Here is a 26,256-nt window from a genome sequence, read left to right as displayed (position 1 = left end):
AAAATAATCAAAGTGCCTGGAACTAGGAGACCTGGCTATATGCCAGAAAATTCAATAATGAGTAAGATTTTCCTTTATCCTGTTTAACCATCTTTTAAGAAAATTCAAAAAAAACCCACAGAGCTTCTGTTCCACCAGAGATCCAGCAATGAAATTGTATTGCAAATGGTTTAACACAGGAATTATCTCCCCCCAGTTCAAGGTTTAAAGCTTCAATCACACTATAAAAGCACCAAGTGATCACAGAACACCAAAAATACTGGGTTTTGAAGCAATAAAACTTTAGAGTGCAGTTGCCCTCCCTTAAATTTATTCATGAACCTACGTTAAAATGTATAGTTCTTTTTACACAGCATTTATAGCTTAATTCAAATGAATGTTTCTGGCTAAGCACGAGTGCCTCTACACACTCAAGTACAATTCAGAACTTCAAATCCGTTAACAGATGGTTTGCTGTTTCTCAATAGGCTGTCTGACTTGGCTACAGTAGCAAGGGAGGGAGGAAAGAGAGAAATAAATGAAGGGGTCCTAATAATAATAATAAAAAAAAGAAAATCCTCTGGAAAAAAAACCCCAAGCCTTAGTACCAGGTAAAGCTGAAGTAAGTGTGAAAAATTGAACAGCAAGCAACTGAGAACTGGTGCTTATATGCAAAGACACCATTAGTTTCTGCATGATAAAAACTTCAGACCCATTCTAAATGCTGTTTTGCTTTCACTAAATGATTAGGTTTGAACAAGAGCCAGAGGAAAATCTTGATGCCAGGTGAAAGATGATGCAACAAACATCTCAGAAATGAAAGTATCTCAAGGCTAAATCTCCCAGCCTTTGCGATAAGATTTACATGGTGTATTTTGTCATATTAATACCTTCACTATGTAAATCTGTCAGCTCCATACTCATTCTTTCAACAGAAGACACTACTTAACAATTTTGGCAGGGGAAGAATAGAAAAAAAGCAGGTTGGTTTTTTTATTTGCCCTAGTCCTTCAGCTCACTTTTCTTTGCAGAAGTCAGCATGTAATAATTCACATCAATTTTACTTGCAAAAGCAATAAAGAGAAAGGGAACCAATTTTAAAAATGCATGGTCTGGCTCTGTTACTGAAGCTCTCTTAAATCCCAAAAGAGGGTGAGGTTTTTTTTGTCCTTCAGTGTTTGTGATACAATTCTGTTTTTAATTTTTTGAACAATCCCAACTTGCTTTTGCCATTTTTTTCTAAGCCTTCTCTTGGGTGCCATGATTAATATAGTTGCGTTTTAAGGGATATAGGTAAATTTCTGATGATGAAGATGAGAAAAAGTAGTTCCAGCAAGTAATTCTGTTCAGGTAAAGGCTCACATAAAGTACGATTTATTAAATTTGTGTAATAAGTAGGAACTGGATGAATTACTGCAGTGCTGTTTTACTCCTTAGGTACTTGGGTTCCAGTATAGCTAAGACAAAAGCCAAATGCCTTTCATAGTCTGGGCTGAATGCCTGGAAGAAAACAGTCCATATGCTTAACACAGCTATGTAACATAGCATACTCCGCAGTCTTTGTTCACAAAATGTCTAGGACTGAAAGAGATGAAGACTGAATTATACTTTCAAATCAGAAGACGTTGATCCTACCAAGCACAGGTTGAGGTGGATTAGCAAAGTAAGGCGGGCAAGACTGGAATGAGCTCATACAAGCTGTACACTGTATTTAATATCTGGGAGGGGGAGGGGAATGAAGAAGGCAGCTTTATTCCACCATATATACAATTCCTCCTTTTAAACAGACATCGGAAAAAAGAAACATAAACCGTAAGAAAATAATTCTTGGGCATAAGCCATCATTTTAGTTCAGCATTCATCAGGACAAGATTTTTAAACCTGAAACTGTCGATTCTAACCATACAAAGTTCTTAACATAGATTTGATATATAGAATACCTTTAGTATTTCTCTTGTAAAAATGTACCTCTTCAGCCAAAAGGTAGCAATTCTCTTTGGTGTATGAAGCCCCAACTTCTGCTTTTGCTCTAAGCTTCTTTGCCAATGGAGGGCACTTATTAAAAATTAAGCCACTGAAAAGAGAGCAAAGGGGACACGTCTAAAATCACTATTTCATATTTTAAGATAATGTATATGTACTTAATGCTTTTAAATGTGTGTCTATATAGCATACTTAGATCTACCCATTTCTGAAATGTCTTAATTACATAATTTCTATGTCATTTAATTATAACCGTATTTAAAACAGTAATAAAATTAAATTACCCGCAATTACGTTTTCTTTAAAGGTAATTCTAAGAACAGTTCAACTTCTCTACGTACACTTTAAATTTAACCACGTCAGTTTGCATATACACTGAGATGGAGGATGGGGAGAAAGGGGGAACCCCAGCCCAGAGATGTTACAAGTTTACAATGGAGCTTTCTGTCAGTTGCAGTAATTTGTAGACAACAAAACAGGTCATACAAAGTTCAAGAAATGTGTCAGGTCTGAAGCTGTCCCCCAAAGCAGAATAAAATCGGTGATGTTATAGATATTACTTACGGTAGATCAGGCAGCACTTTGACTTGGTTCTGCTTATCACCATTTAGCATCTGTAATGCCCTTTGAGACTCAGGGCATTGCTGTTGCCCTATTTTCTTTGTCTTTGCTTTATGTATCTTTCTTGTCTCATGAATCCCTACCTCTCGCAAAGCAGGCGAATAGGAACAGACCTGTTGCAAAAGTAACATTTTCAATGACTTTGTATACAGTAAATTAAAATGCAGTCATTTTCTTTTGTTGCACTTCACGCAAAGCAGTCATCCACCACCCACAGCTTGCTGTATCTAAGTTTTTAAAAATATGATCCCTAAATGATTGCATATATAGAGTGTTTAAAGTTGTCTTCTGCAATCTTTTTTATATTCTTGTAATTCACTCTTCATGCTGGCCTCAGAAGTGAATGGGTTGCATCTGAGCCAGAAGGTGGGAAATTCTAGACCTCTCTCTTGGTTTTTTGGTAGCTGAGAAAATTTTGATCATTTTAGCTGGACATAAGACTGAAGTAAAGCTAATTGATTCTCAGGTACTTAACGAAAGTATTTACAAGCTTACTGCTCCCAACCCAGGGAGCAAAACCCAGTGAGCAATTTGGTAAAGAAATACTCATTCACTTCCTTCATCTCTTCTAAGATGAGGGGTTGGATTAAGCCTCTGAGCATTGAGAAGGCAATAAGCTACTTATCTCCTAGGTGCTCTCTCATCATTAGGATAGCTTTGGACGTTGTAGATATTTTGGCTTCTTTCCAGTAATACAGAGCTTCCAAGCAACCTACACCGCTCATTTTAAAAAGTCATATAAGTTTTTGCAGTTTGGCAAAAGCATAGGAAAAAGTCCAGTGAGGGGACTCATTCAATATCTGAAGAAAGATACTAAAGAAGGCTTTGAGTATCTAGCAGATCACTGTAGATTCTGCAGGCAACTTGCAATGGGTGAGGGACACCTTACTTGCACCTTCGCTGTACATTTACCAGCAGAGAGTAGGAGTGCACTATTTGCACCCATAGAAAAGCCTAGCTGATAAGATGCTGTATGAGAAGAGCTGGCAAAATTGGATGATAATTAATGTTTATTGTATGGAACGAGAAAAGAGGCACAGTAATGCTAAGGAAAGCCACAAAAAGCAGAAGAACTTGTTTCAAGCACCACAAAAATTTACATTTAAGTAGTTGCAGAGTGATGAGTAGTCATGGCAATACTAAAAATAGCAATTGCTGCTGCATATGTGTTGGCAACATATGTTAAATATTAGATATATAGTTGGTTTATTTTTAAAATTCTGACAGTCTTTTGTTCAAGCTCAGTTTAAACACGATGTATTAATAAACAATGATCTCTGTTCACAATAAACTCCTGCAAAATTCAGGAAAACTTACGTATGGAAAATGTATAAAGGTGTAAATTTGTTTTTCTTTGACTCTACCTGTAGAATTTTAGGACATATAGTAACAGTTACGGATTCCATATTCTGTTTAGTTGTTAGTATAGAGTTAGTTAGAGGCTCTAAGTTAGGGCATGTCATTACTGTGTCGTCTCCCGAATTTGCCTGCATCCTGCCAGCAGTCATGGTTTTGAGAATTTCTTTCACAGCTTTCATCATGTATTTCCTCACCAACTACCACAAATTGTGATTTGAAGGCAGGAAAAGGTTTGCAAGTAAGAGAAAGTTTTTAAGAGGATGTCCTGGTTTCGGCTGGGATAGAGTTAATTTCCTTCCTAGTAGCTGGTACAGTGCTGTGGTTTGGATTTAGGATGAGAACAATGTTGATAACGCACCGATGTTTTAGTTGTTGCTAAGCAGTGCTTACACTAAGTCAAGGATTTTTCAGCTTCTCATGCCCTGCCAGTGAGAAGCTGGGAGGGGGCACAGCCAGGACAGCTGACCCAAACTGGCCAAAGGGGTATTCCATACCATATGACGTCATGCTCAGTATATAAAGTGGGGGGAGTTGACTGGGGGGCAGTGGCCACTGCTCGGGGACTGGCTGGGCATCGATCAGTGTGTGGTGAGCAATTGCATTGTGCATCACTTATTTTGTATATTCTTTTATCATTATTATTATTGTTTTCCCTTCCTTTTCTGTCCTATTAAATTGTCTTTATCTCAACTCACAAATTTTACTTTTTTTTTTCCCCCCAATTCCCCTGATTCTCTCCCCCATCCCGCTGACTCCCTGGGGCAGGGAGTGAGCAAACGGCTGTGTGGTGTTTAGCTGCCTGCCAGGTTAAACCACAACAGAGGAGAAATTCACAGGAATACACTGTGGTTCAAAATCATAAAATCTTGTATGTAACAAATGCTTGGCCCAGTAGAATAATAGACTGTCACCTCTTCAAAAAAACTGAAGGAAAAGATAACCCAGGAAAATCACACTATATTTGGCATTTTCCTTAATTACAAATGTAACATTGCAGAAAAGTATTTACATCAGAGATTATTTTAAAAAGCTTTCATTGTGACTTTTCATGTTAACTGCATGTAAACAGATTACTCAGGTGTTACAAAATCTCTGGCAAGAAAAATCTTACCATTGTTTTGAACCCAGATCTCAGGCAAAGAGAAATTTAAATGCAGTAGAGTCTATCTACAGGTGGAAGACCACGCATGCAATGAGCATGACCTTAGACCACAAAAGAAAGGTATTTTCCAAGACTTCATGAATCCAATTATTTGTAAAATACTTAAGTGTGATAGGTTATTAAGGAGTAGAAGAGTTACTTACTATTTTCTGAAGAGAAAGAGGTTCTGTAGAAATAGTTATATTCCTCTGTAAACACATTTTTTTAAAAACGGCTTCTGCGACAAACATTTGAAGCCAGAGGGATGGTATGGAACAAATGAACATTTTTAATTCACATATCGAAAAATCTGGATAAAAGCAAAGGGGGGAAAAAAAGAGCCTTAAAATGAGAATATACAAACCTGTACATCTAGAGTTATCTAGAACATAGCCCTTCCAGACTTTTTTTTCCTGCTGTTGCAGATTCAGAAGCTATTCTCCATGAGAATTACTAAAAATACTCATATTAAAAAAGATTTTATCCATCACCTGATAGTGAGACCAGCTTCTAAGAGAATGGTCAACAGATATTAAAAGGCAAAGCACCACTTTTTATGTGAAACTTTTTTAAAAAAAGTTCTAAATACAATCTTATAGAAGTTACACCTTCATTTTGAGAATGAAATTATCTATTTGGGAATTTATGCAAGTGATCACCTTTAAAATCTGTGACACAATACAAACACAATTTAGATAAATATGTAACACATGAACAAAGAAATCTACAAGTAATGCAGGGTGACCCATAAATTCTACATTAAAAGTGACCGTAAGCAAATTTCAACCCCATTCAGATGTACCAAACAGTTCATACTGTTTTAAAAAAAAACAAAACAGACAGTGGCAGAATAATATATATCTATATCTATCTCAATATGTATCATGCATACATGTGGCCTACGTCTCTTTTTTTTGGAAAAGGAGACAGAATGACTGATTTTTCTTAGGGTGGTATTTGTATTTTGATTCTAGCAAAATAGCAACTGAAACAGGTGGAAAGCAAGGTGTGCCATGAGGAACAAAGTCTTTACTGTATTGAGGGAATATTCTGTTCTGCTAAGAAGTGCTCATACATTAACTGATCTGTAGACTCAATCAAAACAGAAACACAAGTTTTGAGAGTACATGTTTTCTTCTCTAAGAGTGACAGAATTTAGGAGAAGTCTGCAACCATTTTTTGGGCTTTACGTGCTTTGGACTGAACCAAGAGGCAGTGATCACCAATAGGTCAAAGAATCTTTACTCTTTATAACCAGACTGTGAATGGTGTTCTTGTGAATGCTCTCAGTGAAGGAGAGCCATAGAAAGTATACTTTTCCATTTGTGTACAGGAAAGTAAGAAAGCCTTACAGAAATACATATCCAAGATTCTCCCTATTATATGAAAACTAGAAAATCCATTGGAGATGTGGCAATAGTAGTAGATACTAAAAGCTCCATGGATTTAAATACTATAAAGTTCCAACTGATTTGCCCTTCTAAGATCTAAGGCAGGCTATTAACAGTTCTCATAATTTGCTTTCTTTAAGACTGGAGTGGAACTATTTGTCTAGAGACTGATTTTAGTTTAATTTTTTCAGGATCGTTCTTCTCAAGTGTCCAGGTAGGAGAAGGGAGCAACACTTTAAATGAAGCCTACATACACCTATCTTTAGAGAAAATAATGACTGAAACGAGGATATCCATACAGGTGTAACAGCTGAGTTACAGTTTTCCCACTATTTCCTAAAGGGCAGGGGGGTGGAAGGCAGCTTTGGTGGGAATTAAGTTTGAAAATGAAATTAAGGAAATTCAGTAGTTTTTTTGAGATTTTTTTTTTTTGGTCTTTTGACTTCCTCGTCCCCTAGTTGCTAAAAGGACAGATACCTCAACTGACATTCCATGTTAAATGATAATGGTTTGAGTTGTGACATTTCTCTTTATCTAGTATATTTGATGAAGAGGAACAATAGTGTTTCATGGGACTAGTTGGAATCTTCCACCCCCCCCCAAATAAAGTCCATTAAGACTAAGGATTTGCAATGAGACACTGAAATGTTTCATTTGAAGTCTGTATGGGTCAAAGACTTCAGCGTAGCTTTTGGACTTATGGATGAAGTGTCTTTAGCAAACAAGATAAAGTTTGTGGAGTGAAAAATTTCACCTTAAGGTGTCTCCAATTGCCTCTCCGATGTTATGGCTTATTATGATATGCTTAAAGCTCTTCCTAAACTGACAAGAGAGCTCCAAAGATTTTTTTTTTCTTCTTCACACTGTATAGTCTTGCTTTTGCATTAAGACCTATTGAGATTTATTTAGAGGGATTTTAATAAGAAAGCCTGTTCTACTCGGTCTTTGCTTGGGACAGACAGACATACACAATAGAACAGTTTCCTGCATACGTACACATCACACCATAAGACTGCACAGCTGCAACAAAGTAAAATATGACTTGAAAGTAAACTGAGGATTTTAGTTAGGACTTTAGTGTATCTGATTAAAAGACTTAGAGAGGCCTTTCAAACACTCACCATCACATGAAATGGCAAGGTACTGTGCCAAATCATCAGCTATTTGATGAAACACATTTCTGTCCATAAGCAAACTTGAGATGATCCAATATTCCACTACAGTTCCAAGAATTGCATTTAATAGACCAGCTATTTCACATCTGAAAGCCTAAATGAACAAACAAACAAAAGTTATCTATAGACCTGTACTGTATAACAAATTCACACTGATAATGTACCAGTAATAACACTAGAGAACTTCTTTAGATAAAAGCCCACTCAGTTGCCACATCACTTCTTCACTGGCTTTTCTTTTTCTGCTCAAAAGCTAACTGTTGCAGCCAGGTCAATAAAATTAATATGCCACTGATGCCACATCAATTAAGATTTGGCACTGGAGAAATACAAGTTATTTGAAAACATCCTGTCTAAAACAACATGCAAAATGGGATCAAAGCTTACAAGTACAAAGTGTGATTTCTTTTTAAATTGTTTAATTTAATTTAACTGTAAGATTTCAAGTACTGCATTTATGCTAGTTAACCTTGTGTTTAATTTGACAATTACAGGGATCTTATTCTCCCTGCCCTGTAAGGATTCTCTTTTCCTAAAGATTTCATCATGACATTAAGGCTCCTTTTGTGACTAACTGTGTATGTCTGTGCCAAAAGGGAAAAGGATGCAAGGTGTTAGTTTCCTGCACAGAAAAAACTTTGGCAGCCAGTTTGTGGGATCAGGAAACTTTCTTCTGCTACCAAAAATTCCAAAGAGACTAGCAGCTGCAAATTTAGAAAGAACATACTTATGGGTATTAGCCTTACCTTTTTCTCCCCTGAACCTGCACAAAATGGTCATGTGTAGGTAAAAAAGCCAAAGCGTATTTTCTTCAGGAGGCATCGAGACAATATAGAATCATAGAGTCATTTAGGTTGGAAAAGACCTTTAAGACCATCAAGTCCAACCATTAACCTAGCACTGCCAAGTCCACCACTGAACCACGTCCCTAAGCACCACATCTACACGTCTTTTAAATACCTCCAGGGATGGTGACTCCACCGCTTCCCTGGGCAGCCTGTTCCAGTGCTTGACAACCCTTTCGGTGAAGGAATTTTTCCTAATGCCCAGTCTAAACCTCCCCTGGCACAACTTGAGGCCATTTCCCCTTGTCCTATCCATATATATATACACATAGCACTTGAACATGTTATCCAGAAAGTACCATGAGTAGATGAACATATTTGTTCACCCACACGAGCACTTCACTTCATCAGTATTGGTTGGGAAAAGCACTGCTTCTAGTGTCTGAGTCAGTCTGTGCAAAGGAAAGTCAGATCTGTATACTCAACACCTTTCTGTGCCACGTAGAAATATTTTATGCAACGATTCTGAACTAAGTTATTCTTCTGACCACATGTACAACCACAGAAAATTCAGTATTTCTATGTCAGTTTTGAAAACACAAATTGGAGGAATACGTGCACCACTGTAGGAACACATGAAATTCATTTGCCCAAAGACACCTACCTAAGGCTTTACAGGAGAATCATTACTGTTACGCTAGAGCACCAGCCGATGTATTGCATGTTAGTGAAACAGAATGAGTACTTCAAAATGGAAAATTTTGGATAAAAGGGAAATTGAACTGAATATGTGTTTACTTATTTGTCAGCTTAAGGTTTTAAAGAATTACTTAAAGCAAACAAAACTTTTCTGTCTTTTGCTGTGCTCTCACACCACAGTCAGTGGTTTGTCTAATACTCCTTTGAGAACAAAGTATGTTCAAAGTTGGTTTAAAGTAATTTAATAGGGTTCCCTCAGGAGCTGGAAAGCACCAAAGACTGAAACAGTGTGAGCTTCACCAATAAATCAAACAGATGTATATGAGAGCAACAGAGATTGTGACACAGATGAGATTTATTATAAAAAGATTACAAAGTCATTTGTTGAAAACCTACATAAATACTATCCCTACAGTTAACAGACTTAATTGTCATTCAAAAGAAAAGGAATAAACACAACAACAAATAAACATTGTGTGGGGAGGTAGTATAATCTCCACCACTGAAGGCTTTTAAGAACTGGCCAGGGAAAATCAGAATGTGATCTTGGAGATCACTTCCAGCCCAAATTCCTCTTACTCTGTTAAGCTCTACTTGATTTGGTTTGCCCCTTGCTTAGCATATCATAATACTTGTAGATGAACTGTGGGATCTCATAATAAAAAAACCTGAGAACATTGATATGGCATGTCAACAACATGAAAATAATTTTTTTCAACTAAAATTTAAATATTTTAAAAGCTACATTACTCCCTATCTTCTGAGGATTCAGGAATGGAAACTGAAGAACTAATTTAAAACATCTGAAATGCATTTAAATTTCCCTTAAGTATGCACACCTCTTATCGTTGGACCCCAAAGCAAAATACTGGGTGAATAATTTAATTCCATCAATAGTTCTTTGCAGGAAATAAATTACACAAATGCAGCAAATAAGCACAATTTTAACAGAGTTAAGTGACAGGATCAAGGACATATAGAGGTAATCTGAGGTAGATACAGATGTAAAGAACAAGTATTTACATTCTTTTTCCTGTTTCTAAATCACAAGCTTGTACTACTTCATCTATAAAATATTTTCAAGGAAAGGAGTGGGGAGCGAAAGCTGACCTTGAGGCAGCAGGTTGAAATAATGACTGTTAATACTTCAAGTATTAATAATGTTTTGCAGTCAGATATACAGCTGCATATTAAATGTGGCCGATACGCTAGTTGCAACTAGGTTTGCTCAGCTGAGTATCTCTGCACACTGACAAAGACACACCAGATACTGCCAACCGGTGTAGGCTTGGTTGACCTTTTGGTAAAACAAGGGTAGTACAAACCAAGAGCTTCTCCTTAATACTTTGAAATAAATGGTTCAATGCTACAAATGAGGGAGAAATGCTCTAATTTACTGAAAGTATCATCTGTTCTAAAAATATTCCAATATTAACATCTTAAAAACATTTTCATTTTCAACCACAAAACAATACAAACATAGTAATGAAAACACATGCAATATTAAAAAGGAAAAGAAGCATTTCCATTGAATGTGGGAATTGCTACCATGTATGACAAAACATCGTCGTGCACAAAAATAGCTTCTGCTATCAAACTCCAGAGGCTAATCTTAAAAAGAAAAGTCTTTTCTACTGCTTTACAACTCTACTGCTAGTTTAAATATGTTTTTTCTTAAGTTTAGATGATATTTTTAATTACCAAACTAACGTAAAGGGAAAAATATCAACAAATAAAAACAGTTTCAGCAACAATATTTTTAGAATGTCAGAATAAGATCTTACAAAGGTAAGTGATCTCTGTATATTAATCAGTGAAAAAGTAAATGCACAGGAGCCACCTGATTTTTTGGTAGATACAGAAAAGCAGTATCCAGAACATTGTATGGCAACTCTTACTCCTGGATATGAAATAACAAGTTACCCATATAAATGACATGAATTGCTATTTTATTAACAAATGCAGTTTTGGATTAAGTAAAAACACATTTAAATGAGAGGTTTTTGTTTCCACTGTCATTTAGATAATGGTGTGACTACTGGTCATTGGAACACGAGCCTTCAATTAACAAAAATTGAGAATACTCAGAAACCACTGATTTTGGTTCTATCATTTACTGCTTCAATCTTTAATCAAAATTGAATCTGATTTAAAACAGTTTGTTTCTTTATAAACTGGCAAACAAAAGCATGATTTTTGTAGGACAAACTATTCAAGTTTCTCCCTCTCCCCCATAAATAATGTATTTTTAAAATTCCTAAAAATAATGTACTACTACAAAAGGTAGTATTTCAAATCGTGCTGAAAAGATTATTAATAGAACTGCAGTATTATTCTTCCTTATAAACCCAAGTGTACCAGGTCTGCCTGGGATGGAGTTAATTTTCTTCATAGCAGCCTGTGCTGTGTTTTGAATTTGTGCCTTGAACAGTGTTGGTAACACAGGGATGTTTTAGCTACTGCTGAGCAGTGCTTGCACAGTGCCAAAGCCTTTTCTTTTTCCCACTCTGCCCCCCCAGCAAGTGGGCTGGGGGTGTGCAAGAAGCTGGGAGGGGACACAGCTGAGACAGCTGACCCAAAATGACCAAAGGGTTATTCCATGCCATATAAACGTCGTGCTCAGCAATAAAAGCTGGGGAAAGGAGGAGGAAGGGGGGATGTTCAGGGTTATGGCATTTGCCTTGCCAAGTGACCACTACACATGACGGAGCCCTGCTTTCCTGGAGATGGCTGAACACCTGCCTGCTGATGGGAAGGAGTGAATTAATTCCTTGTTTTGCTTCGCTTGTGCGTGCAGCTTTGCTTCACTTACTAAACTGTTTTTATCTCGACCCATGAATTTTCTAGTTTTTGCCCTTCTGATTCTCTCCCTCATCCTGCTGCGGGGTGGGTGAGCTAGCGACTGGGTGGGGACTTATCTGCCAGCAGGGGTCAACCCACTACACCATGCACAGCAAATTAAGTAAGATCCAGTTAAACCTTTCTTCAGAACTCTCTTACTTGTTCTTATTGTTGAGAATCAAAGCTATCTCACCGAGAAAAGCACTGAAGTGGGAAGAGGCTGTTGACTCTGTTAGCATACAAAGGTCACATCAGCACAACTGATGTCTGCCAGCTTAGCAAATGCAATTCCTACATTGCTGTTCCATTTAATGCTTTGCCAAGTCAAGTGCTACAGTGACAGAAGTTTCACAGTGTGTTTTAGTACACATAAAAGTTCTTACAGGAAAGCTTTTAAGTCATAGGAAAATTAATTTTAACATTTTTACTTTGAATTACAGAGTTATTTTAGAGTTGTTCTTTGGAGTTCTTTTTCACGTGGTGTAAAATGTTTTTAGGGTTATGCAGTACTCCAAAAGTGCCTAAAACATACTTCCAAGAAAGCTACTGGAAGTGACAGATAGCCAGAAGGACATTTAGTTCTACAAATTTAGACCACACAAATTTATAGCAGGTAACAATACCTGAAACATGGAAGAAAACAAATTAGAAATATGCAAGATGATGCATTAAAAAATGGAATGAATGCCTTTTTCACTCCTTTTGTCAGGCTATGTAAGACTGCTTTTTTTAAAAAAACACCAGTAGTATCGGGGATGAAAAGCGTTTCTGATACCATCTGTGACATTGTGAAAAGCCATGCAATAGCTCAATGCTACTCAAAGTGTTATAAGCAATATAATGTTCCTTTGCAGATTCTAAAACTGAATTAACAGCTTTGATTCAAGGAACCTTGACCAGGAGTTTCTGCATCAAACCTATTTAAATAATAAATGTTATTTAAATTAAAATTATACTCAATATTGATTTGAAGATCTCAAGTGATGGAAAAACTTCTATGTTCTTTGGCAGTGCATTTTTAACTACAAGGACAGTGTATCAGTTTTATTCCACCAAGTTGTCCCAGCAGATTAACACAGTGATGAGTGAGGGCATCCAATTTCTTGTCACTAATTTTATTCTGGTACTTTTAAGATAAAGTAAATTCTACCTAACACAAGAAAGCAAATGCACTTCCTTCTTTTTTTCTGATGTAGGTTATAATGGGCCTGAAAAGTGAAATACCTGCAGAGTACGTAAGCCAAGGAAACCAGTAATGCAGAATTGCAGCATGGATTTTCTCACTTAGAATACTACACCTGTTTCTGGATTGCTCTTTTTTTACATACACACATGCGTGCGTGCGCACACACACCCCCACCCCACCCCGCATAATTGTGCAACATATCAGCACAGGTATCTTCCCTCCACTAGTGCTGATTTGTTGCAATCCCTTAGAATCACAAAAAAGGATAATCTGATTATAAAAAGCTAAAAAATTAATAATAATTGCCCACTTTTACTACTTAGAAAAGAATGTGTTAGATATGCCCCCAAAAAAGAATTAAATTATTCATCTGTTTTTATTTACAGATATTTTCACTGGAGAATTGCATGGAAGTTTGGTGTATCACAATTGGCATGTTTGTTTCTTCCCACGAGCTAACACGCTTGTGTAAGCTGGGAAACATGGTCACCCCTTTACACTGTGCTATAAAACACTTAATTTCTGTGCCCATGGAGATTGTACGAATACCCAAAGTCATTCCTTTCATTTAGGTTTCTGAACGGCCTTACGTTTTTCTTGCCAGTGTGTTGCCTCTTAAGCAAACAGCTTTTAAAAAACAAAACTGGTAACAATGACTCACACCCTTAAACTGAAGACAGGAAGGAAAATTTTGCACCCAATATGCTATATTTAATGACATGGAAATGCTGTGGTTTTATTTATGCATTTCTAAAATAATTAAAAAAGAAGGAGAAAAGAAAATACAGTTTTGCCTCCATAGCTGGGGAGGATCTGCTCCTCTGGCTTTCTGAATGACCTTTTCAACTATGTCATGGAATTTTAAATGGAGTCTCTGAATATATGGAAAAATCAGTGTATCAAGTTTTAGTATAACAAAATTGAGAATGCAGAAAATGATAATGACAAGTTTTGAATGTAAAAACATGGTATTTTGTTTTAGAGTTTGTTTTTGCCAAAAAAATGCAAAGGGAAAGAAAATGCAATATATAAATATGAAGTTAAGGAATAAGGCTGTAAGAAAGAACATACAACACTACAGATATTATGAGGCAACTAGCTGCTTTTTAACGCTAGAATTCGTATCTGCAGCGATATTGTACATTACAGTGCGTAAGATCAAAGTGGGAAGGCAACAGGCATCTGGGTTTTGTGCTGGAAGTACAATTCTTATACATGTATATAAAGAAAACAGAATCTAAACAAGAGGTAGGCCTCTGTTTTATGTTATGCTTTATTCTTTATTTTTCATATATGTACTACAATCTATCTGACACAAGTGATTATTCTGCTTATGCAAAGAACGGTTTATGAAAAAGGTATGGCTTACAGTGCTGGAACTTGTCAAAAGAAGGCATAGTAGAAAAAAGAAAATGGTGCCTAGACTTAAACTGCAGATTCAACACCAGGAAACATATGAAAGCAGTCTCATTTTCCAAAGAAACAGAGTGGCCACTGACACCAACTGAATGCAAGCCTGCTTGGTGCTCAGTACCTTTGAAAAGGTAGGTTGTTTAAATATAAATATGGGTATAGAAGCCTAATTTTAGGCACTTTTTTAATATCTTGACCAAGGATAAAAGGCAGCACTGTTTCAGAATGTCTTGCTTTGATAGCCCTCAAAAAAGGTAGGAGGTCTGGCTAGGTAAGATGAGTGAAGCTCTCATTATGTTTAATCTTTCTGGTTTCTTAACATAATGAAGAACTACTAGGTATTATATTGAAAGTGCTTTTTTCTCTGGAATACTTGATTTTCTATTGTTGTTCTGTTATTGTATTGAAAAAGTGAATGAAGTACCTATTTATTCTGTGCTTTCACAATAATTTAAAAGAGAACGCACAGACAGCAGTAAGTTTGTATTTTATGTGAGAATCTAGAAGTCAAAGATGTTTTACAACGCCTCTAGCTTCTGAAAAGAAAGAGGTAGGTATAGAGGACACTCAGTATCTTTCAGGTCAATGTCCTGCTGGTCAGCAGGTCACAGAACAGCAATTAAGTTGCCTTCAATTCCATTTTTATGAAAAGACCTAGGGAAGATACCAAATGAAACTAAAGGACTTGGGAAGAAAACTAGGGCATTTATTAAAATAAAATAATGCTTATCTGTAGAAAACAGCAAAAAACTATTAGTTTCGTTAGCTTTCTCCTTCCAACATTCCCTGAATACAATCACTGTAAAATAAGATAATCACCTCTTTCGTTACACCTTATTGTTTGACAGGATGTGTTAAGCTGGTGTCCCTAATGACTACAGTAATACCTGCTGGTAAGGGCATGTGAACATCTGAATGTAGCCAACAAGCTACTCATGACTCGTTTCTTCTCTACAGATCAATATGAGAATCTTATGGATCAATTCATTTCCCTTAGTGGAGCAAAAACCAGCATGCTTCACAACAAAAGGCAGCTATAACAAGCAGCTGTGATACTTACATATAATTCCTCACAAAGGAATGAACAAAGGAACGCCTTTAAAAAAAATATGTCGGTCTTCATTATTTTAAAGTATAAAATTCATACTCACATCATTTTTTCTATTCAATTCTCTATGGGAAAGTATGACCCAATCTGCTAGAATATTTATGTGTTTGGTAAAAAGCACTGAAGTTTCGCTTCCCAGCCAAAAGGTCTTCAGAAGAACTGTCTGTGGCATGACTTGCTGATGCTGTGAATTGGACCCTTCAACCAAACTGTAAAAAATACAAAGTGAAAAAACTTAAATCTTTATGCCACTTTGATTACTATAGTTACCAGACAGAAACCTTGTCTTCTGTCAAAACACACACAGGTTTGGCAATTTTTAAGTATGGAAAGATCAGACACAATTTCTGATGAATAATAAGTAAAATAATGATGACTATTACAGTCAGACTGAAGGAATTCTAATATTGTGCTAATATTACATAAAGTAAAGGCTGCCTTTACTATATAAAGGCAGAGCAAAACCAAGACTTTTTTTATACTTCATAGACTAAGGAAAGATAATTGTCTCCCTAGCAAAAGATAACAGTTAATTGAATTTAAAAAAAAAAAAAAATCAGTATGTTCAAAATGCTGCTTGTCTACCTTGAAGAATGAATACTGAAGCTTAACAAAGCTAAAAATACAACTTTATGAGCAAAACTAAATGCTTACTGAAACTTGTAATATACTGAAATAATAGGCTGGGAAAAGTGAGAAGCCTTAAAACACGATTAGAAAAAACCCTATACAAATTACAATAAAAAAAGAATTGAGAAATATAAAAGGAAATGCTTAACTGCCATCTCTGTAGAACAAGGACATAAAAAAATCAGGATACAACCTGCTGTAGATACAGAAATGCATGTGAAATTGCGAAAAAGTAATAAGAAAGTATTATACTATAAAACCCACCTTTTTGTCAGAAAATCTACTTCAGCTTTTACTAAATCAAAGAAAAACTTCAATAATGTTTTGTGAACTACCCTCTGTTCATCTCCTCTCCCTGAAACTGGGACTGCATGACAAATGGCTTTGCAATAAAGGCAAGACCTGAAAAATAAACACCAAAAAATCCATTTGTATGACAGAAATCATAGTCTGATCTATCGGCAAAAAAGTCAGCTTTGACTTTTGACAATTTTGACAAGGCAATACCTTGCTCCCCAGCAACATTCTTCATTTTAAAACTTAAATTCCTGGCTTTTAAACCTGTATTTCCCCCCCAAAATTAACATGTTTGTGACTGGGGCTTTGTGTTGTTGATGAAGATTTTGTATTACAGTGCAAACTAAATAATTTAACCTTATTTAATTTTTCAGTCTCTACTTGAGGTACCATACAATTACTGAATTTAACAGAACTTCTTTAAAATGCTTTAATTACAAGGTAGTCTTGTAATATTTTATAGACATTGTAACATCCCACAAACCTTGCTTCAGATAACAGTTCACACATACTATTTGACAGGACTACAGTTTGTGATCAAGTCTAATGAATGTCTAACACGATGGAGATGATTTTGAAGTAAAGGATGAACACATTTTTTTGGCTAGAATTTTGAGTACTGGAACCACCAGGTATACAACTGCTGGGTATTCACATTCTGCCATTAAGTACTGAAAGATAAAAAAAATACTTTATCTAAAAGATAAATTATTTTCCATTCCATGTGACATGTTCCTAATAAAAACTATTAAATGTCCAATTACAGTGATTCAAGTACAGTGATTCAATGCCCTTCCAAGACTACAGACATGCTTACAATCATACACATTCATATACCTGTAATCACGGTTGTATCGAAGTTTTTAAATGTTACTTAAGATTTTATGACAGTAATAAGAAGAGGTACAATTTCTCCTCCAAATGAATGGAAGAATTTATTACTATTGATGTAAATTACAAAAAATGAGTTCTCAAGCTAAAGCATAGACTAACTACCCAAACAGCTCTTATGTACTGAGTCTTGTATTTGTAGATGTATAGGATATAATCAGACTTTCTGAACAAGAAGGTAAAGTTTATTATTAAAATCAAAATACAACATGAAGCTTCATGTTTGGTAAGATAAGACTGGAATTTGCTTTGTAACTGCAGATATATGTGTGCGTACATACATACATACACACCACAACAGCAATAATACATAATTATAATTTGTGGAAAGCTTAAAAAATAAAAGAAATCATTTTTATAAAAGGAAGGAGGACAAGAAAATGTTCATTTCTTCCTTTCCAAAAAAAATCCCTCTGCCTGTGAGCTAACACATACTGAAACATAAAGTGAAAGGTCCAAATCTCAGTTACAATTCTAGACCTTCACATACAGTTAACTTGTTCTGGTCAAAATGTGGCTTTGATACAATAGAATTCCAACCCACCTTCCCCATCCCTGAGTTTGGATTAACATAACAACTATTGCATCCAACACCTCATTAAACTTTCTTACCTTACAAGCACCTCTATCAAGGACCATGTGCCTTTCTTACAGACAGGACACTGAAGAAGATCCAAATAATACTTTAACATAGACGGGGACTTCCAAGGAGGATCACGTTGGAGAACAAGGTACAAAATGTGATGAAGTTTAGCATAAAATATTGCATCGGTATTTCCCTGTAATAAAATGAGAAAATAATATTGGCTCTATACTGGCCAAAGATCCATAATCACTAAAAGTTTATATATTTTCTTTATTCCTTACAATCCCAAGTGACCAAATTTAATCAGTGAAGTAACATGCAACTTAATGCATAACTACAAGCAGCAAAATTCAGAGTTTACAAAAAAAAGGAAGGAAAAAAGGAGAGCTTTCTCTAGTGATATTCCAGCTGAATGCATCACCGCTTGGAACAAACCTTCTTCTCAACTGAGCTCTCTATCTGCAGCCTACTAGGTTAAAAAAAAGTTACACAAGTGCTGTTTCTAAAAGCAACAAAAAAAATTCTGGGCCAATTCTTCCACAATATTTAGAGCACTACATTCATACGGCTTGTAAATAAATAATAATTAAAAAAAATCCTTAAGTATCAAATTCTCCCCTTTTTAACACAAACACATTGATGAACACAAAGTGAAGGGTGAATACATCACTAAAACCCAGTAAATACAATGTCAGAAGCAAAGATCATAATACTTCCATTTCTTGCTTTAATATTGATAATACTTTAGTCTTCATCTCTCACCAATAGGACATATTCTAGAAGAGAATGAAGAAGTTGCACAGGAGGTGTAGAGTACTTTTGACCAGCAGCAAGTTCTGTGATTACATCAGGAAATAAATACTCTTCCACTAATCCTTCAAGTATATACCATGTGCCTCTGGACAGGTCAGTACTTTTAACCTAGGAATGAGATATCTTTGTAAGTGAAAGAACAGCTTAATAAAAAAAAAAACTTACAAGAACTAACAGGAAATCTCGAAGTAAAATGTTGATAATATAATAAAACAGGGAGATTATAAATAAAACAAGAAATATTACTTATTGCCTGATCCAATAAGCTGCTGTCATCTAGAAAGGCCTTCACTCTTACTGAACTTTCATTGGGCTTTCATTGAAAAGATAGTCAGATTCAGAATATGCTTCTCTTCTTAGAAGATCTGAATACATCTACCCTTTTAAAAAACAAATTACAATTCACACACTCAATAACTTGTCTATAATTTATTCTGGAAAGGTACGCAAAGGAGTGTTAATATTTCCAAAAGTGCAGAGTACATCCCACAGTATATGGCTGCAGCAGTAAGATAATTAGTACTACTGAACAGCTAAAAAAAAAAAAGAGAAAAATGTAAAATCATTAAACACGTTTACGAGTACACATTATAAAACCATAAACCATGTAACTGTTGTATCTCCCTAGTTCTCCTATTCCCATACAGCATGTCAGAGAAGCAACTAATGCTACAGATAGCGCAGGTATTGATCCCAGTGGATTTCAATGCTCTGAAGACCTTCTTAATGGCAGAGGGCTTCCTTCTTATTCTCTGCCGCTCATGACAGCAAAACACTTAACTTTGCAAGCTTTCAGAGGACCCAGAAGGATCAAATGGCTTTCATGAAATGCTGTATCTGCCCTGCAACTTCCCTGTTATTGTCTGTACTCTCAGCTTTCCAAACCTTTATTTCCACAGATCAATGATACGAAAGAGGAGCTGTTGAAGATCTCAGCTACATTGCTATTTACATCTTTCCTCTAGTCCAGGTTCAAGCCAAAGCTAAGATGCACAAACCAGTTGCAACCATATTGCTAACTGAAGCACAGCTTCCCTCTGCCTGGTAACTTCTGTTTTGAAATCCAGCTATTTTGTTTGAGCACACAGCCTGAGGCTCTGGTAAATTCAAAGAAACCGGGATAGGGAGTCACAACTGAGAGAAGCAGTCAGGAAGATCACTGTTTGGACTGCTGGGAATTAAACAGTTACATAAATTTATTGTTGCTTTAGTCCCTGACAACTTGTAGACTTTATGATCTCTGCCAAAAAAACTGTAAATGTACATTAATTAGATAAAGCTACTCAAGACATCCTACCAATTGTTCTAAAATTAGTTTAAAATTTAAATTAACACAGACTTTGAGTCCAATTGTGGTTTTGAGGTTGATGGAGTACACTGCTATTAGCAAGATAGTTTCCAAAAATGTTTCAGTAATAAACTGAAATCATTAGGAGCTCAGGTCAAACCTGAGAAAACTTCTGAAAGAAATGATAATCTTTGTTAAATCACAGCTAAAGTCTCAGTGAATGAGCTCCACCTTAGCATTAGATATTTAGTTTCTCTGCAAATGTTTCATTTCTCAGATTCCTAATGCATGCTGTTGTTACATTAACAATAAATGAAGTCGCTCATCTAGACAATTTTCTTTTACTCAAGTCTTTGTGCATCTGGTGTTTCCAACTCACATTTATTTCAATTTTCTCATTCATACATACACTACTAAAATCTTCACGTTATTTCCTTTGGAAATAATGGTTGCATTCATACTTTTGTAATGTTAATTATATGCAAACAGCACATCTAAAGAGCAATCATAAACTTTTTAATGGCAGTCAAAGAACAACTTCTCTGTTGCCTGGATTTAAGATGTGTGACGATGACTCAGTATATTGTGCATGCACAAGCATGTTACTACTGGCCCTCATCTGGCAGTCATACCAGCATCAGTCTTTTTATATTGTGATTGAAACAATCTCTTTAATATTCTGGTACTAGAAGAAACAGCAACATCAATGCATTATTTGGAAAATACACTGAAACAAAGCTGTTTTGGGAGTGTGAGGCCTTTTGCATTACATTCACGATAAGGAGGAAGTGGGCAACCCGTTTTCAGCGTATTTGTAAGGGGTAAGGAAGGATGATAAAAAACTGAGGGGATGAACTTTTTTCAGCATCAGATGAGACCTTCTGTAGGGCCTTAATATTCAATAAGCTGTACAAAGCTGCACTGGCTCACATTCTGGCTGATGAGGAACTAGCAGTTTCTTATGAAGCACTGCTGGTACAACTATTAAAGCTTTGAGCTGAAACAAATGAAAAATGAAGGTCCACAGACAGTAAGTTGTGTTTTATATAGCATAATGTGGAAGAGAAGCTCACAAAGAGAAATATTTTAGGGAAGATGATAGGTAACAGAACACTTAGCTGAGTTAAGCCTTCCTAGAAGATGCAAACCGAGATGACTGAATATAGTACGTAGTTCTAATCTTTGTAGGTTTTATTTTACTTCACTAGTATTATTGGAAATGTTTATTGCAGCTGTTTTTAAAAGCCCTAAATATACTGCCTATAAAAGTCCCATATCAGATGCAAAGGCTAGCAATGGATATTCCACAAAGAATAAGACAGTGGCAGGTCATGCATAAGAAAAGTATTAGAATTAGGTTTAAAATTTCCAAACAAAAAATTGTATTAAGAGTACAGAATAACAATTTCAGCTTATACGTGTTAAGAAAGCTAAAGTTTTCTTTCCATAAACTAAACATTAAATTTCAATGCAAATCTGTTCAGTAACAAAAATGCACACAGCATTTTGCCCATTAATGGTAGTGTTGGACAATGACAAAGGCATTTTAGTGCTCATGTTTTAAAAATATTTTTCTCCTTTTCCTGATTGTCTCAATAGAAAGAAATAAAATAAAAAGAGATTTCTGTGAAGCCTGAGAGCTCATTTTGTCAGACTGGGACCTCACTTATACATCAAGTAACTATTTATGTAGTATGGCTCATGAAGATATCAAATATTCAGCTACCGAGAAATACAGGAAGCTGACAGATATTCTTTAAGTGTTTCCCATTTTAACTTTCAAATAACACAAGTTACCATATAAAGTACAGTAGCTCATAGCTACTATGTATAATGTTTTTAAGTACTAAGAAGTAACGTTTCGACATTATTTAAAGAGTTATTCTTAGTGTTATAGATAGAAAAGGGAAAATTTTGAAACTATTTATTTACTTAAGATATTACAAAGACTTGATAAAACCTGTTGCTGACCTGTACCTGATTTATGGCATATATTTGGCTTAATGGGAAGAAAAATGAGAAATTAACTAAATAGTACAGAAAAAGAAATTAAGTCTAAGTAATTATGTAAACAGGACTGGAGAACATAATGTATTCTACTTGCAATCTGTGCTTCAGTACACTGTGAAACCCAGGCTTATGCTGTAAGAACAAATACTCTTTCTTTCTACAGTGAGACAACCTTTAGCTAAAGTCTGTCCCTACTAGCAAAAACATGTGAGCACTGCAAGTTGTATATACTTTCTCTTTATTGCTACTGCATAAATACAGTGCTTGAATGATTTAAGATGCTCTAAATCACATAGAAAAGGGCATCTTTGCTTCTTTTCTTCTAACATTAACAGGTAAAGTTCTCTTAACCAGCAGGATTAAAGAATTCCTTTGTAATAAAGGAGGCAGTACTGAAAGCGTTGTAAGAACCAACAAAATTCAACGGTATTCCAATGATGCTCTTGAACTCTTCAATAATTTTATTAGAATTTTGGATAACAAATATTTTAAAATGTTTCTTCAATAGCTAATTTCACAATGAAAGTATGTTTGTCTAACTTCATAATAAAACTCCATATATGCAACATGCAACATGCAGTCTTTGTGAAAATCCTTACCTCTGGATTGCATTTATTCAGCTGGTCTTTTTGAGCAAACCTGTGCTTAACAGCCTGTAAAACAGGATAAAGTCAACCTGCACACTGGATACCAATAAACATATTCAACAAATACTGTATAAACCCCCCCACAATGGCAACTTTTTCTAAATGCAGTTTAAGCAAAACATTCAACATAGCAATGTATTTATATTTATCTTTTTAATATTTGGACGGCAAAATTATGAAAGAGAGGATTAGTGACCTAAAAGGAAAATAATATGGGCAATTTTTCTCCCAATTTTTCCTTTTATTCTCTGCTTCTTGTTTATGTGGTTGCTATGTAAGGACAGTTTTACTAGATTTGGTCCACTTAACCACATTAAAAAATATTAAGCGTTTTCAGTTTTTCTATGGCAAAGTGCAAACTTTGGATTCCTACTGCAAGTTACCCATAATGTGAAGATATGGCAGTAGGTGCAAAAATGTATTACTATTGTTGCTATATTTAGTTATGGCCTAGCGTTACAATCTTACTCATACATGTTACCAAAAAAGTCTTTTAGGAGCGATTGTCTTTAGGATTATGATGACTCCATCTGCACATAACTACATAATAGTTTGAGGGACAGATAATCTGGTAAGAAGTGCACTTGTTACATGTAGTATACACGAAAAGTCAAAGACACCTTTATTTTTTAAAGATCTGGAGGGTATAGTCTTGATAAAATGTCACTGATAAAATATGTAGCATTTGAAGGTGTATAGATTTAAGCAGCATGAGTCTTCTATTTGTTAATCTCGTGTTTAAACATTGTGTACACTGACAACTTAAAAATTCTAATTCTTCTGCTACTAAGAACTTACATTAATATACAGAGGACCTGATTTTGCAGTTACAGTGCTTCATGTAAGCAAGCTCCTACAAAAATGCTTACACACCATCATCTGCGTCACTCTAACTTACAGAGATAATGTATCTTAACTTGAAGTAATTGTTTTTTCTAGAAATGATGTTTTTATTTACTAATGTAGCACGTTTATCAGGATTAGATATGTGATGACATTAAAACAAAGGAGTGCATTTAGCTCTATTTTTTACTTGTAATAAAAACATTGATATGAATCAACAAAATACTTACTTTAGGATATGGTTAGTTTTAAAAATGTGTTAGTGTAATTCAGCTAGATTACAGGGAAATCATAGAAAGACTAATCCAATGACATTTTGTTGAACATTATTAGCTACTACTTATCTCATGTATTACACCAAGATTTCAAGTAGTCCACCACGTCTTCCACACATCCATGCCTACCAATTACCACTACTAAATTATATTTTAGCTAATGGTATATGTAGTAAATATGGGATTATTAAACACTGCAGGTTAAAAGGCATTATTACTATTTCAAGAGATGTTAAAATATCTACTTTATTAGCTCAGTACTATAATGAAAGATAAATTTAATAATATACATTTTACATTTTCTGCTAAGAAAGCATTAACTGATTGTTACTTACCGCAGCAAAATACATGTGTTTTATAACAGCATTTTTCATTTCAGCAAGCTGCATGTCAGACATGATTTGGTCGGTTTCTTGTGCAGCCAGGAAATGGTTCATTTGGATATCTTCAGTATTTTGTATTTCATTCTGTGCAGAGCAAAAAAATACCACTTTTTTTTCAGTTTCAAAGCTAATGCTCTAAAACAGCTTTTATGTGCTAAGTCTTCCTATATATTCCATTCTAAACCCTTGTGTGCATATGCATGCTTATGTAATTGTTCAAGGGTCTACATTATGTGCCAGATAAACAGCTGGTGGTTTGGAAACAAACCACTGATGTTGTAGGAAGCTATTGCATAAGAATTATCAGTGTAAGCTTCCCCATAATTATTTTCCTAACTGACTTTACCTCTGACCCAATCCCTGTGGCTGAAACAAGAACTGTGTTTCCATAATGCATTCTCTCTTTGGACTTTTCAAAAACTAAAACCAAAGCCCACACCTTTTCAATTAGTCAAAAATGTAGTATGATTTTTTAAGACATTTTTTCATCAATTTGGCTATGACCATGCATTCATTTTATAAAGGCCACTACAATGAAATCTTTTCAGTTCTTGCTGATAAGCCTGAACTAAACTAGTAATCTAAAATTTAAAAGCTCTCTGGGTTTTTTTTTAGTAATCTATTCTCCAAGTCCACCTATCATTTCCAGCTATTTCTTCAGCACAGGGAATGAGAAAGTATTTCTCATTCTTCTCAAGTTCAACTTGTCAAGTTTCTAACTCATTCTGAAAAGACTCTGAGCAAAGCCACAGGATAATTTTTGTTAGTAAAAAATAACTACAAAAAAATTTTAAAAGTTATTTCAGGATATAAGAACAATACATTTCAGTAAGAGTTTCAATGTATGCTTTTCCTCAAAGATACACAGACTAAGAATAAAACACCATCTTTGTTTTAGGCAAATACACATATAACTACAAAACCAGCCTCCTCCTGCAGTGCAATGAGTTAAGAATGTAGATACAGGTGAAGTGTCCCCCTTGGTCACAGTACTCATGGCCATTTTTTATTGGGAGCAGGTGTGGAAGGCTTGGGGTAGCTTGCCTTCTAATTCAAACACCTAAATCTGATGGGGGAATCAAGTATGGGAAATATGGGAAATAACAGTAGGCAAAAAACCACACTAGTACATGCAATGATAAGATGCAAGCCATGAACAATTTATACTTTTAAGTTTTCAAGATAAAGTTTCGAACACTGCACGTTTCATCCTGTTTTCAGATTTTCCCTTAAATGTATAATTCAAACCAAAAGTATTTGGCATGTGCATAACTATATTTCTAAACAAATACTGAGTTTGTTGTGCATTACAGAAGAGTTAAGTTTTTTTGGTAACTTGAAAAGAGCTCTAAATAGCTTTTGATGAGCTAGGGATAACCGAACTCTGATGCATTACCTAGTATTTACTTCTTGTGGCACTTTCTGCATATTATTTTCAACATGCTTATAAAAATACTTATATTCAAACAATTTATAGTACCATCTTGGCAAAATTTTATGAATTCCAGCATGCATCCAACAAAGCATTTAAAGTCTCTGTTTAAATTCGAGACTAGCTCCCCAAAATCATGCATGTGTTTTAATATCTTGAACCAATAAATTTGACACCCTGTAGGATCAAATCATTAATGATAATCCCACAGAGTATTTTAACACTAGAGTTACGAGGTTGAGATTATAAGAACAGATACTGAAATATAAAGATGAAGCAAAGACTTGGTTCAAAAAAAATCACAGCAAGAATAGTCTGAACATCAATGCAGTTCCACTGAAAAAAATAATATAATACCGTTTTACTGAATTCAGCATCTGGACATATATGTGGGTGTTTAAAGGAGGAAGGGGGGTATTTCTTTTTGCTAGAAGTAGCAGTCAAATAGCAGGACTACAAATTTACAAAGTTGGAATGTTC

The 26,256-nt window shown here is 35.3% G+C and overlaps 1 protein-coding gene across 3 annotated transcripts in view; it reads right to left on the bottom strand.

Moving 5' to 3' along the window:
• SLF1 (SMC5/6 complex localization factor 1) overlaps positions 1 to 26,256 on the bottom strand; it is a 39,529-nt gene that overhangs the window by 4,203 nt on the left and 9,070 nt on the right. For all 3 annotated transcript variants that reach the window (XM_076361843.1, XM_076361842.1, XM_076361844.1), the window contains exons 6-15: positions 24,297 to 24,428; positions 22,796 to 22,849; positions 18,848 to 19,006; positions 18,112 to 18,278; positions 16,576 to 16,713; positions 15,725 to 15,890; positions 7,596 to 7,743; positions 5,248 to 5,393; positions 2,527 to 2,696; positions 1,920 to 2,053 (exon numbers count right to left, since the gene is read on the bottom strand). In XM_076361843.1, the coding sequence (XP_076217958.1) occupies positions 1,920 to 2,053; positions 2,527 to 2,696; positions 5,248 to 5,393; positions 7,596 to 7,743; positions 15,725 to 15,890; positions 16,576 to 16,713; positions 18,112 to 18,278; positions 18,848 to 19,006; positions 22,796 to 22,849; positions 24,297 to 24,428 (1,414 nt within the window). The remainder of the gene's footprint in view (positions 1 to 1,919; positions 2,054 to 2,526; positions 2,697 to 5,247; positions 5,394 to 7,595; positions 7,744 to 15,724; positions 15,891 to 16,575; positions 16,714 to 18,111; positions 18,279 to 18,847; positions 19,007 to 22,795; positions 22,850 to 24,296; positions 24,429 to 26,256) is intronic.

Source organism: Aptenodytes patagonicus, chromosome Z, assembly GCF_965638725.1.
Source record: "Aptenodytes patagonicus chromosome Z, bAptPat1.pri.cur, whole genome shotgun sequence".
Classification (NCBI taxonomy): domain Eukaryota; kingdom Metazoa; phylum Chordata; class Aves; order Sphenisciformes; family Spheniscidae; genus Aptenodytes; species Aptenodytes patagonicus.
Note: the sequence above shows the minus strand (reverse complement) of the source record. Positions and strands in the feature narration are given on the sequence as shown.